Source organism: Anabas testudineus, chromosome 17 (genome assembly GCF_900324465.2).
Source record: "Anabas testudineus chromosome 17, fAnaTes1.2, whole genome shotgun sequence".
NCBI lineage: Eukaryota > Metazoa > Chordata > Actinopteri > Anabantiformes > Anabantidae > Anabas > Anabas testudineus.
This window is the reverse complement of record NC_046626.1, coordinates 18,009,527-18,022,049: the sequence shown is the minus strand read 5'-3', so window position 1 is coordinate 18,022,049 and position 12,523 is coordinate 18,009,527. Positions and strand designations below refer to the sequence as shown.

The 12,523-nt window shown below is 41.4% G+C and overlaps 2 protein-coding genes across 2 annotated transcripts; both read left to right on the top strand.

The window, feature by feature from the left end:
• The first annotated feature begins 2,255 nt into the window (after positions 1 to 2,255).
• On the top strand, positions 2,256 to 9,012 carry LOC113172299 (vang-like protein 2). Its single transcript, XM_033326497.1, has 7 exons — positions 2,256 to 2,613; positions 3,294 to 3,417; positions 4,204 to 4,811; positions 5,062 to 5,195; positions 5,383 to 5,518; positions 5,676 to 5,919; positions 6,110 to 9,012. Exons 1-7 carry the CDS (start codon positions 2,543 to 2,545, stop codon positions 6,368 to 6,370), a joined length of 1,578 nt encoding a protein of 525 aa, XP_033182388.1. The 5' UTR covers positions 2,256 to 2,542; the 3' UTR covers positions 6,371 to 9,012.
• A 254-nt stretch (positions 9,013 to 9,266) lies between these two features.
• fcer1gl (Fc receptor, IgE, high affinity I, gamma polypeptide like) lies at positions 9,267 to 11,310 on the top strand. Its single transcript, XM_026375511.2, has 5 exons — positions 9,267 to 9,532; positions 9,634 to 9,725; positions 10,090 to 10,116; positions 10,547 to 10,576; positions 10,814 to 11,310. Exons 1-5 carry the CDS (start codon positions 9,478 to 9,480, stop codon positions 10,880 to 10,882), a joined length of 273 nt encoding a protein of 90 aa, XP_026231296.1. The 5' UTR covers positions 9,267 to 9,477; the 3' UTR covers positions 10,883 to 11,310.
• The last annotated feature ends 1,213 nt before the right edge of the window (positions 11,311 to 12,523 follow it).

Here is a 12,523-nt window from a genome sequence, read left to right as displayed (position 1 = left end):
TTTGTCTTGTCCACTTTTTTGCCTGTAAACTCCACTTAAACCTGCTCCTCCATGTGACTCTGCAGTGACTAATAACTGTGCTTGAGACACCTCAGAGCAGCTGGGAAGGTCACATCTTGAACGCTGACATTTTCCTTTTGATTTCAAAGGAGTGCAGTTCTAAGAACCTGTTTTTGTCGGGTGACATTTCCGAGACTCCACTCTGCTGCAGCTTGAAACAGGACAGTCCTCTGGACGTTCTTAATGTGGCAAAAGCAAAGATAAGATGCTCGTTCCATTGTTGTTACTCAAGTTAAAAGCTTGCGATGATGCACCAGGAAGAGGCTGCTTTTTGTGGTTTGAAATAAGAATGCTGTGGAGGTTTTAAACATGACTGCAGGCCTGCAGAATCTTCTCTGGTCTGGTAAAAGTTAGTGCATTTTGGGAGGACTCCATGAGAAAATAAAAGGGACATAAGATGTGGATAAACTGACAGAAGTACCACAGACAGATGTCTTGTCCTACAGTGTGTCGCTTGAAGGGAAATGGATTTTAAACACAATGGCGTTGACGGAGCATAAAAGCCACTAAATGAATCCAGGACCCTGTAAAGACAGTGATGGCAGCTAACGCCCCTCTCCATTTCCCCACAGACGTCCAATCAAAGCCAGCTAACCACACCCTCCCTTTATCGCCTAACCAGCATATGACAGTGCAACATCCGTCATGCCAACACTTTTATTTTGGCACATTTTTTTGTGGCAGAGGGCGATGTGAGGTCACGTTTCCACGGCAACTGTCAGCCTCCATTCCCCCTCCAGCTGAACACCCTTTTTCATCGCCATGGCAGCGGAGAGGCCCCGTTTCCCAGGGGACGAGGGGAGTGCGAGAGGGAATGTGACACTGCGAGAGGGAGGGAGAGGGCAAACAAGTTTTGTGAAAACACAGTAATCCAATATGGCTGCCATTGTGTCCGAGCTAACTGCGGCTAAAGCTCCCGTCTCAGCGAGAGAAGGTACAGTCGTGTGATGATTAACCTCGGCTGACGCCTGGAAGACGTGGTATAAAAACACAGAGCTGCAGCTGAAGCGTCCGTTTAGTGCGTTAACATGCTTTGGTCGGTCGGTGGATCACAGTACTCAGCGTGTCAGGGTTAAAGGTTTGATTCCCACAGGACCAAACAACCACAGACTCGTAATTTAAAGGACGGCATTTGTAGAATTCAACAGACGTGACATCCTTCCTGAAACCTGATGCTAATATTAGTGTTTGATGTTTCTCTAAATTGGACAATTTTCATTCCTGATCTGTATTCAGCAGCTCTCTCACAGTTTGATTCTTGACGGGGTGGAAACACTTTACACACAAAATGTTATGAATTCTTAATTTTAGGGACTTTAATTTTGTACAGTTAAGTGAATTCTTACCTGACATCCCTTCCTGAAACCTACTCTCGGTTCCTGAGGGGGTGTCGCAGTTCCATCTTACTAAATCTTTACATATAGTATAATGCACAAATTAGTGTTTTGAAACATTGTTCTTAGAAGTTGTGATGAGTGTTTGGCTATTTTTCCGTATTTATTTAACATTTAATACAAACTAATAAAAAGCAATCATCAACAAATATATTAATAACAACATTATTATTATTAGTTGCAACTCTTTTTGCATTGGCACAGACATTTAAGCCTTTATCAAAAACATGTTTTTCTTTGCTGAGTTGCAGCAGAAGGAAAGAAAAAGAAAGGTTTGGTACTAAAACACTGCAGCTTTAGCAGCTACTGCATAAATGTAATGTGGCAAGTCTGGGTTAGAAGGTTGAAGCTTTTTATAAATTGATATAGACTCAGATTTCCTGTCACTAACACACAAGAAGCATCTTTTGGAGGGATCTCTCTATCAACAGTATGAATAGTTACAGAAGGAAAATCAGTTTGACTGTTCATGTGGGCACCTGACTGTTTTTAACAGAGACCTCATTTAAGAAAAACACAAGTGAGTCACAACCAGAAAATACAGGGATTCACTGTTATCTAGTAAGAAGACATCCTGTGACTAACTTACATTCTTCATAATGAAGTTCACAATAGTGTCAGAGGTCTGTGAAGTGTATTTAGTTGTTTTTCTGCCATTTCAAACGTGTAAAACTATGTTTAGAGTCACTTAAAGTCAGTCTGTTGTGATGCCTGTGTCTCTTATTGTGATCAACAGCAGATTTTCCCACATTTCCAAGTCTAAACCATCTCTCTCTCTCTCTCTCTCTCTCTCTTGCAGATCACAGCCACTTCAGCTCTCCCCTGCTGTGACGCTCCTACCCATCATCCTCTCCCACCCCTCTTCCTCCTCTTCTCCTCCTCTCTCCCGCCTCCCTTCTCCTGCTCCCTCCTCATCGGCCTCCAAGATAGATTCCCTCAGGAGCAAGGTTGACCTGCTCAAGCTGCCCCTGGCTCTCTCCACCAAATCCATCTCCGAGCGCAAGAGCCAGCTGGGAGGAGTCGGAGAGCAGCGCGGCACGGGGGGAGGAGGCGGGCCTCGTAAAGCCCGCTCACCGCCGACCCGAGACATGGACAACGAGTCGCAGTACTCGGGCTACTCATACAAGTCGTCCCATTCCCGAAGCTCACGCAAGCACAGGTGAATGAATTCAGATTGTTTCAGTGCTTTTTATGTGTGTTTCCATTAGTGGGGAATAAGAAAAGCAAAGGGAGTACTAGCTACTTAGCTCATTACCTGCCAGCTGGGATTAATTCTCTACCACTGTAATCCTCTCTCTAACCTTTTACTGAGTTCCAAGTGTTGCCGCTTTGTAGGCTTGATGTCATAAGCTAGAAAGTTTAAAGGATTAAAATCTGCAAACAAATAGAACATCCACATATTTACATTGATATTAATCAGAGTATTTTCATCATGCTCCAAATGAACACTACAATTCAATGCTGACTGTCCAATGCATTATTTTTCCATATTTAGTAACTTTTAAATAGTTTTGAACAACACACTGCACCAGTGACAGCAGGCAAAGATTACAGCAGATGACAAGGCTGATGTAATGAGAAACAGAAGGAGCAGGCACACAGAGGACATGTGAAGGTTTACTGAGCACGAAATGCAAAGATAAAAGAGCTTGGATGCATTACAAGGATTAGGTAGTACCCAAAAAATGTAAAGCAAAGAGATAAGCAGAGGAGAGAGGAGATAGCCTTAACCGTTGAGAGTGGCAGTAAAAGCTTCACATACTTAAAATGCTGCACATGCAAAGAAACTTCCGCTGCGTGTCCATTAATCCTCTTTGTTTTTGTTCTCGTGTCTGTCAGAGATCGGAGGGACCGTCACCGCTCCAAGAGCAGAGACAGCAGCAGCCGTGGAGACAAATCGGTCACGATCCAGACTCCCGGGGAGCCGCTGCTCGACGCTGAGTCGACCCGCGGGGATGAAAGGGTCAGTCGCTACGATTTCTACATATTCTAATCAGCCAGAGGCCTCTGAGGTGTTCATCACTGTTACAAGGGTCCTTCGAGTTTAGTTTAGTTTCTTTATAATTCTCATTGGTTCATTGGTTCAGTACTTTTCTCCTCATTTGTCTTTCTTTTGAGAACCAAGTGCAGCTGCTTTCAAAACTGAAACACGTTGCACAGCCTTTATCCAGTGCACGATGATACTGTTATTAGCAGGGTTACATGTTGTGGTGACATCGGTGCCATCCCCGCCTAAATATGAGACATTTTCTAGCACGACTAAATGTCAAACCTAAATGTAAAGCCTTCTCCTCTGTAGATGTTTCTTTTCCCACCCCTCTGATTTCTCAAACGTGTTTTGCAGGATCTGTCAGTCAGTGGGGACGAGCAGGTGTTGACATTAGTATAATTGAAGAGGCATTATTTAAAGTGAACAAAGTGTCTCCTCGGAGCCTGAGGGGACGTATGTTCATATATGAAGTGAAGATGTGTCTTGCTTTAAATAGTAAAGAGGCATTTGTGTTTAAGCTTATCCAGCTTGTCACCTTCCAGCTTGGCAATGCTGTGCCACAAACACGGCATGGACACAGAAACGGGACGAGGAGATTGATTCCTCTGATAACTTTACTGGAATTATAACAGATTTTATTAAAACATGCCTAAAACATTTGAACATCTTAACACCAAAACAAGCTTCCACATAAATCTAGTGTCTTTGTAGATTTAATAGACACACATTAATCTTGAATTCTGTCTCCTTGTCTCACAGGATGATAACTGGGGAGAGACGACCACGGTCGTCACTGGCACCTCCGAACACAGCGTCTCTAACGATGATCTGACGCGTATCTCCAAAGATCTGGAGGAGTCGATTCCTCTGGACTGCAAGCGCTTCATCGGCCCGGCTCTGGGGGGCTGTCTGAGCTTCTTCGCCCTGGTTACGCCTTTAGCCTTCCTCATCCTCCCGCAGGTCCTGTGGCGTGACGCTTTAGAGCCCTGCGGCACTCCCTGTGAAGGCCTCTACGTCTCTCTGGCCTTCAAGCTCTTGGTCCTCCTCATCTCCTCTTGGGCTCTGTTCCTCCGCCCTCCTCGCGCCACCCTCCCTCGCTTCTTTGTCTTCCGCTGTCTCCTCATGGTACTGGTGTTCCTGTTTGTGGCATCGTACTGGTTGTTCTACGGCGTACGGGTGCTAGAGCCCAGGGAGAGGGACTACAGGGGGATCGTGGAGTATGCTGCCTCGCTGGTGGACGCTCTGCTCTTCATCCAGTACCTGGCTCTAGTGCTGCTGGAGGTCCGACACCTGCAGCCGGCCTTCTGCCTCAAGGTGGTTCGGAGCACGGACGGAGCGAGCAAGTTCTACAACGTGGGTCACCTCAGGTTAGTGAACCTGATGACAGTTAGTTTATGATGACAACACTCGATTGAACTGCTGACGCACCATAATATTGGTTCAGACACAATGAGTGCAGTCTGCAGAGCGGGCAGATGTGCCTCATTTGAGCTTTTTAAACATCAGATGATTTTATTCGGCCCTGTACAGTAGTCCAGAGTCTGTCCTCGTCTAGTCAGCAGCTGATGTTTGTCCTGTACTTACTGTGGCAGTGATGATTGTCACTCTGCGTTTTAGTATCCAGCGGGCAGCTGTCTGGGTGTTGGACCGTTACTACAGTGACTTCCCCGTATACAACCCTGCTCTGCTCAACCTGCCCAAGTCCATCCTGTCCAAGAAGATGACCGGCTTCAAGGTTTACTCCCTGGATGGTAAATACAGCCTCATCACAGCCATCACACTGACATATTTAGTGGTTGAATATTTAAAATTAATAGTAAAGTTAAACTGCAGCTATTTATTGTATAAGGTTTATTTTACTTGTGTGAATATTTTACCGTTGCTCTGACTTGAATGTGAATACTACTAATTCCCCCCTCTGCATGTGTTGTCTTGTAGAAAACACCACAAATAACTCAACAGGTCAGTCCCGGGCCATGATAGCAGCTGCTGCCAGGAGAAGGGACAATTCCCACAACGAATATTACTACGAGGAGGCTGAGATGGACCGCAGGGTCCGCAAACGCAAGGCCAGGTCAGATAATTATTCCTTAATTTGATGAGGTATTTGGTGGTTAGGGCTCACGGTGGCGTGTGACTCAATTGTTAACTGCTAAGATTAAACTGTTTACACTGTTTAACCAACTAGAAAAACCTGAATGACGTGAATTTGTTTTTCACCAACCCTCCAGGTTGGTCGTGGCGGTGGAAGAGGCCTTCACTCACATCAAGCGTCTTCACGAGGACGAGGCTGCCTCGTCGCCAAAACACCCACGAGAGGTGATGGATCCCAGGGAGGCGGCTCAGGCTATTTTCGCCCCAATGGCCCGAGCCATGCAGAAATACCTGAGAACAACCCGGCAACAGGGCTTTCACAGCATGGAGAGCATCCTCACACACCTGCAGTTCTGCATCACACACAACATGACGCCCAAGGTACGAAATCCTTTACTTACTGTATCTCATTGTAGCTTCTTCCACTTTAGATACACAGGGTTTTAGGGCTGATTGTCTTTAAGTTGCGTTTTTAATAACTGTAAAAATGATTTCAGACTTTTGCTGAATAAAATTACACTCACAATACACCAATACACACTTAATTCATGATATTTATCTCTCCTGTCAGGCTTTCCTGGAGCGTTACCTCACCCCCGGCCCCACCATGCAGTACCAACAGCAGAATGGCAGGGGGCGCCAGTGGACTCTGGTGAGCGAGGAGCCGGTGACCTCAGCCCTGCGTCAGGGTCTGGTTTTCTCCCTGCGACGCCTGGACTTCTCCCTGGTGGTCACAGTTACACCTCTCCCCTTCCTGCGACTCGGGGAGGAGTTCATCGATCCAAAGAGCCACAAGTTTGTCATGAGGCTGCAGTCGGAGACTTCGGTGTGAAGCCATCCTCCCCTCGAGTGTCTCCTTTTTTTTCCTCGCTGCCCTCTCCCTTCATGCTGGATCGCTGATGTGATGGGACACATGGAGGACATGTGATCCCCTCTCGTCCAATCATTTCCCCCCGGCTGTGACAACGAAACAGTTCGAGGAGAGGCGTGTGACATTTCTGCCACATCCTCGCGTTTTCTGATCACCACAGATCAAACTGTGATAAGCTCAACGATTGTCCAAACCTAGAAATAAACGAATGCCTTGACGTTTTCTTCGTAAGAGTTGTTAAGTCTTTGTCTTTACAGCACACGTTAAAAATCTCTTTTTTTCTAAAGGGAACATTTTGTCTTTTTGGTTCTTCCTTTGCTGTAACCACTGGACTATTTTCCTGTGCTGACTCAACACACGAGCACCAGAGAGGGGGGGATTACATCACATTTGTCACTTCCTCTGTCTGCTGTCTTAAAAACAGACCAACGGGAGCTCAGCTCTGACTTTAACGCTGGTGTACCACTGCCTTTTGGTTCCCTGTCAGTGTATTATTTGTTTGACATGATGAGGACTGTTTTATATTAGAGGGAGTGACTTTTTTTAATTAACTTACAGAATGTAGCATAATGTGCATCGATTTAACTCGTGGCTTTTCTGTGGCCTGAAGGCCAAAATGTCCTTTTTTAATCTGGAATTACATTCCTAAATTGTTGCAGCTCCAGACTGTGTATGTTCATGATTGTTTAAATATGCAGCTTTAGTTTTGTTCTACACTGGTTGTTCTACACTACTTTTACTTTAACAGGAAGTCTGATAAACACCTGGTGTTAACATACAGCCCTTATGTGGATGCAGATATTAAAGTAAAGGCCTGGACTAAACCTGATAAACCTAATCCTCCCCCTCTGCCCCGTCCGTGACCTTCTGAAATTCATTAATTCCACTTTAAGATACAAATCTTAAAAACACAGTTGTTCCCAGAACACTGTGGCTTTTAGTGAACATTGCTCACAGGAGGAAATTATATTAGATCTATTTTCAAGTTCTGACTAATACACAGCATGGTTTATTATTGTCGAACTTAAAACGTCACAAAATGCAGCAGCGTGGCTCCTTTAATGTGTTAATGGACATCACTTGAGCTCTGCAGCACCAAGCAATAGGTTTGATTGACAGTTTGTAGGATTTGTTGTCTTTAAAAAAATATATAAAACATCATCAGACTTCAACTTGAATGCAAATTTCTTAAAGATAAAACTCCTGTGTCGATTAAATTTGCAAAAATAAGTAGTTTGAAGGTTTATTCCGTGGTTGCTCCAACTTTCTGTTCTCTTGTGCCTTGAATTGCTCAGTGGAACATTTAGCTTATTATTCAACTTTGATAAATTATTTGTTGATTTTTTTTTTTATGGGAAATGCCAAAATATTCATAATTTAGCTAATCGATTGTATTTATTTGCTGCTTGTCTGTTTTTATGTCACTGTAAATTGAATATTTGTGAATTTTAGACTGTTAGTTGGACAAATCAAGACATTTCAAGACATGTTACATGTAAGTAATGCTTAGTTGCAGCCATTTTGATGCAGCTAGCCTTTGAGTAGAGCAGGAAACCATCTGCACCCAACACCAGAGGCAGGAATTAGAGCTTTCTGCCCTAATACACGCAGCCTAAATTTGTAGTATAACAAGTAAACCAATCTATTTATGAAGAGACCACAAGATGTGGGGTGATGGCTTTAGTAACAAGACAGTGATGTAGTCGACTTCTTTGTTTGTGAAAAAATAAACTAAGAACATTTGTAGAAATTGGATAAGAGCACGTATTAAGGCAGGACTGATACGAAGGCCAATAATCCAGATGATGTGTCCAGATACAGGTTGAATGTTAATTCCAGGTGTAAATGAGTCTGTTCCACACGTAACAATATATACATCATGAATCTGTACTAAACGGGCAGCTGTAGTTAAACTATGAGCTGACTTCTTCTCATTTTTTTTTTATGCATTTCTATGAACACTCCAAACCAGACGTGTGATTGTAACTCCTCTCTGCAGCTCCTCTGCAGCAGTAGCGTCTCACCGCCTCGCCTTGTGCCACAAGCTGAAACGAGCGCAGTGAACACGCTGCCTCCAACCTTTACTCAGCCTTACTCTCCAGATGTGGGGGAGCAGCGTCGGGCTCATACAGACTCCTCTTTTTATTTCCCAGGACTTACTGTTAAGCTGAAACTCGCCTGATGTCGAGACCTGAGCCGCTCGGTTATATCTACCTACAGCACGTTGAGCCACAACACGACTGCTTTTACTTCTAGTGAAAATGTGGTTTTTAAAGAAGCCCTTTACATTTCTCAAAACATCCAAATACCAGGTCTAATCTGTATGAAAGTTTATTGGAGTGATCAAAATGCAGATGTTTTTTTAAATGCATGCTAGAGTTATTTCAGGCTCCAAAACATTTTTATAATAACTTGTTTTCTATCATTTTTAAGGTGCCTAAGTTATGATGATGCAATTTTCTGAATGTTTTTACTTTTGAAAACAAGTCGCTTGTAAAAAAAACAAAAACAAATGTAGATTTGTCTTGTATTTTCTTGCTTTCAGTAACTGTAGCTTGTATAGTGTGTTAGACATTTTCCATTATTAAACCATTTATTCCTTATGTCTTCTTTGTCGTCACTTATTTTGATGCTCAGGAAGTCTGTGGACAGAGATATTTTCTAAAAAAGTGACTTAGGTGATGAAGATGATGCAAAGTTGATTCTGTTTTCATCTGCATATGAATTTTGGTCTTCGTTGGTGTGTGACATAGTTGTGTTGTGTGCTTTCTGTTCCCATTCACCACGCTGAACACGTTGCGTCACTGAATTGGAGCGATTTGAACCAAAGTGAAGCAGAGTGTTTTTCACAAGAGTTTTAGAGGAACTTCTGTGAAGAGAGGATGGTAGTGTGGTAGGCGTGTGGTTTCACAGCTTCAAAACGGACAGAGAGCCCCGGACTTCCTGCTCACTGCTGTTCACAGCTCACTTGAGAGGCTTTTTTTTTTCTTCTTTTAAGAGATCTTGCTGACAGTCAACAAGGGCGCAACATAACAGATCCTCCATCTTATCTGCTGTCAACCGGTAAGATGAAGCGAGTGTCTCTCATCGCCACGTTTTTGATGATCAATCTCACCAGTGCCGGTGAGGATTTGTTGTTTTCTTTAAATACTCTTTCTTAAAGTACTTGTACGACTAAATATTTATAGTAGATGATAGTTGATATTTTCGTTTTCTTTGTACAGAGGCCATTGACGACATGAGCGTATGTTATATTTTGGATGGGATCCTGATCCTCTATGGCATCGTTCTCACTGTCCTGTACTGCCGACTGAGGGTAAGACAAACAGGAACAACACACACACACAACTGCGATGAGAGTTAGAACATGCAGAACTGTTCCTTATGGTTGTGTAAATATATCCAAAACGAAATGGGCACCAGGAAGAATACATTTATATGCACAGTATAAGACTTTAATCTACATTTTGTGTCAAAAGTCATGGAAATGTTTTAAAATATAGGTAATTTACGATACATAACTGCCTTTATCTTATGTGTGATCTGTTGTTATTATTATTAGGTGAAGTAAACATTGTAATATCCTCTTAAGTATAAATCTCAAGTATGATTCTAATTAACTTTCAATGAAGAATATTATGAATAATTGAATCATGAGTTTTCTGGTTTATTGTTGACAGATGCAACCAGCCAAGAAGTCATCGGAGGTAAAACATTCATTTGTAAATAACCTTTATAATAAAAATATAAGTTTGGATTCATTAAAACATGGTTGAGAAAAGTTTTCTCTTTAATACTTTGGCTTTATTTTGTGGTCAGATGTAGTAGTTCTGCTTTAAAGACAACTTCAGTGTATCATTTCCTGTAAGCTTGAGCTGACCACCAGCTTTGTTATTTATACACTGTACACAGTCACAGTTTCCACCACTGTTTCATGAAACATAACAAATGTGTCAGATCCTTCTTCCTGCTAATTATACGCATACAAAAAAACAAACAACTAATTGCACCTAAAATCTTAGAATACGTGTTATATTCTGCAACCAAGTGCCTCATGTTCCAAGAACTCGCATACTAACGAAATGTGTGTTGCACAAGCAGACTTATTCATTTCTTTAAATTGTTTCCATCCCACAGAAGCAGCCTGCAGAGGGTGGCATCTATGCGGTGAGACTTCTCATTCTTATGCTTAAAAAGACATTAAAAATGGCACATGATGGAAAAGTGACAGCTAAGCGCACAGTCAATGGTAAAGGGCTTTTTTTAAATTTGTGGCTGTGAGAAAAAGAAAGAGATCACATTAGCAGCGGACAGGAAGTGCTCACAGCATTGATTTTGTAGATGTTTTTGTTTAGTTTTTTTACTTTTTGAACAGGTATTCTTGTGTTTTTATGTGTACTGCAGGGTCTGACCGCTCACAGTTCTGACACCTACGAGACCATTAAAATGGATAAGAAGCACCCCGTTGTCTGACAATAGAAGCAGAGACGATGATGTGCACAAAAACATGTTGAATCTATGAAGCTTTATACTTTACATTAAGTGTAAGACGTAAGGTGCCCCCTTGGAGTTTCCATATATATACATTTCTCCCTTTTTTTGTAAAAATACTACTTCTATTGCTAATATATGCATAAAATGTTAAAACAACTAAATTAATATACTAATAAAGACTATACCAGTGAATCTTTGATGTGTTTCGCAACTTGCCTTAGTCACCTTGAGAAAAAAAAGGAAGTTAAAATTATCTTTTGTTTCTGTTTGTGTGTTCCGCTTTTTCATAAGGAGTACTTTTACTTCACTTAATGTGAAAGAATGTAAAAGATCTTATTCTCACAAATAGGACTGTAATAATCGCATTATGATTTATTTTGTTTATTAAAAAATAATCTGTTAATTACTCGGATGGTTGATGTTTTGGTTTATAAAACGTTATAAAGTAGTTTTAAACAGCAGATTGCTGCAATTAACAAACTCAAACCAGATGATATAATTAAAAATAAATACAATTTCAATGAGCAGCTACTTTTTTTAGATTATTTTTTAATGACATTTCATTTTTTATTAGATAGACTGACAGTAACATGTAGAGAGAGGATGTGGCACAACAGAGTTCTCCAGCCTACTCTGTTATGTGGCCTTCACACTAATCCAGTGCGCTCTGTGAGCAGTTGCTCTTTTAAATTAACCAAACTTTATGTCCAATTTTGAAAAATCTCATTACTGCAATTTAAACAAATACAAAAACACCTTATGGCTATTTTTAGTTAGGTAGATTTGTGTTATATTTTTATTTCAGGTAACCGTAACATTGTAATATTACAGTTTTTTATTAACCTTAATTTAATATTAAAATTAGCTTGCAACTTCAAAATAATCAATTAGGGAGTTCAGTGTGTTCAGCATAGTGAATACATAGCAAAGGTACATTTTATTTTACCTGTGTGACAAGTTTCACCAACCCAACATTAACATAACTAATAATATAACCAAAACACATTCAAACTCTGGCTGTGCATTGTTCACACTGAGGCTTCACCCTCACAGCAGCGTCTGAAAGCTAATTTGCCTGTAGAGACGCTACCATCCAAATGCTTTGGTCACTTTAAAATGTCCATAGAAAGAACAAATTAATCTGAAATATAGAGTTATAGACATTGTTGGTGCTGTAAAAGACTGTAAATCTACATAGACAAAGATCCATTATCAGCAAACATCAGTCCTGTGTTCCACTGGCACGTTTTCATCAGTTTAAGAGGATCATGGGAAAAATCCTCCTGCAATTCTGTTAGGACAGCTGAAAACTGATGAGCCGATTGAATAAGCAATAAAAGTGGCCTTTTTAGACCAGTTGTGGGTTTGCAGGTCCACAATTGGCAGTTTCATTAAATAGTACTGTTGGAAAATCAGCACAAACAGTAAAGAGTTGACTCTAGATCACTGTCTCTCTCAGATTCAGTCAATAAAAAGAAAAGATGGGCAGGAGAAGAAAGGCATTGGATGGAACAATAAGAACATTGCAAAGTATAGTGAAACATTTAAAAACAGCGTTAAAAAAGAAGAAAGAAGAAGGAAATCTTTTGCATTTTGCAATGCAGTACAAACCCTGTGTAC

Excerpts from the sequence above, each read along its gene's own strand:
- LOC113172299 (XM_033326497.1), top strand. The coding sequence starts at position 2,543 with ATGGACAACGAGTCGCAGTACTCGGGCTACTCATACAAGTCGTCCCAT. Across the intron at positions 5,519-5,675 it reads GTCCGCAAACGCAAGGCCAG|GTTGGTCGTGGCGGTGGAAG; the intron begins GTCAGATAATTA and ends CCAACCCTCCAG. Across the intron at positions 5,920-6,109 it reads CACACAACATGACGCCCAAG|GCTTTCCTGGAGCGTTACCT; the intron begins GTACGAAATCCT and ends CTCTCCTGTCAG.
- fcer1gl (XM_026375511.2), top strand. The coding sequence starts at position 9,478 with ATGAAGCGAGTGTCTCTCATCGCCACGTTTTTGATGATCAATCTCACC. Across the intron at positions 9,533-9,633 it reads GATCAATCTCACCAGTGCCG|AGGCCATTGACGACATGAGC; the intron begins GTGAGGATTTGT and ends TTCTTTGTACAG. Across the intron at positions 10,117-10,546 it reads CAGCCAAGAAGTCATCGGAG|AAGCAGCCTGCAGAGGGTGG; the intron begins GTAAAACATTCA and ends TCCATCCCACAG.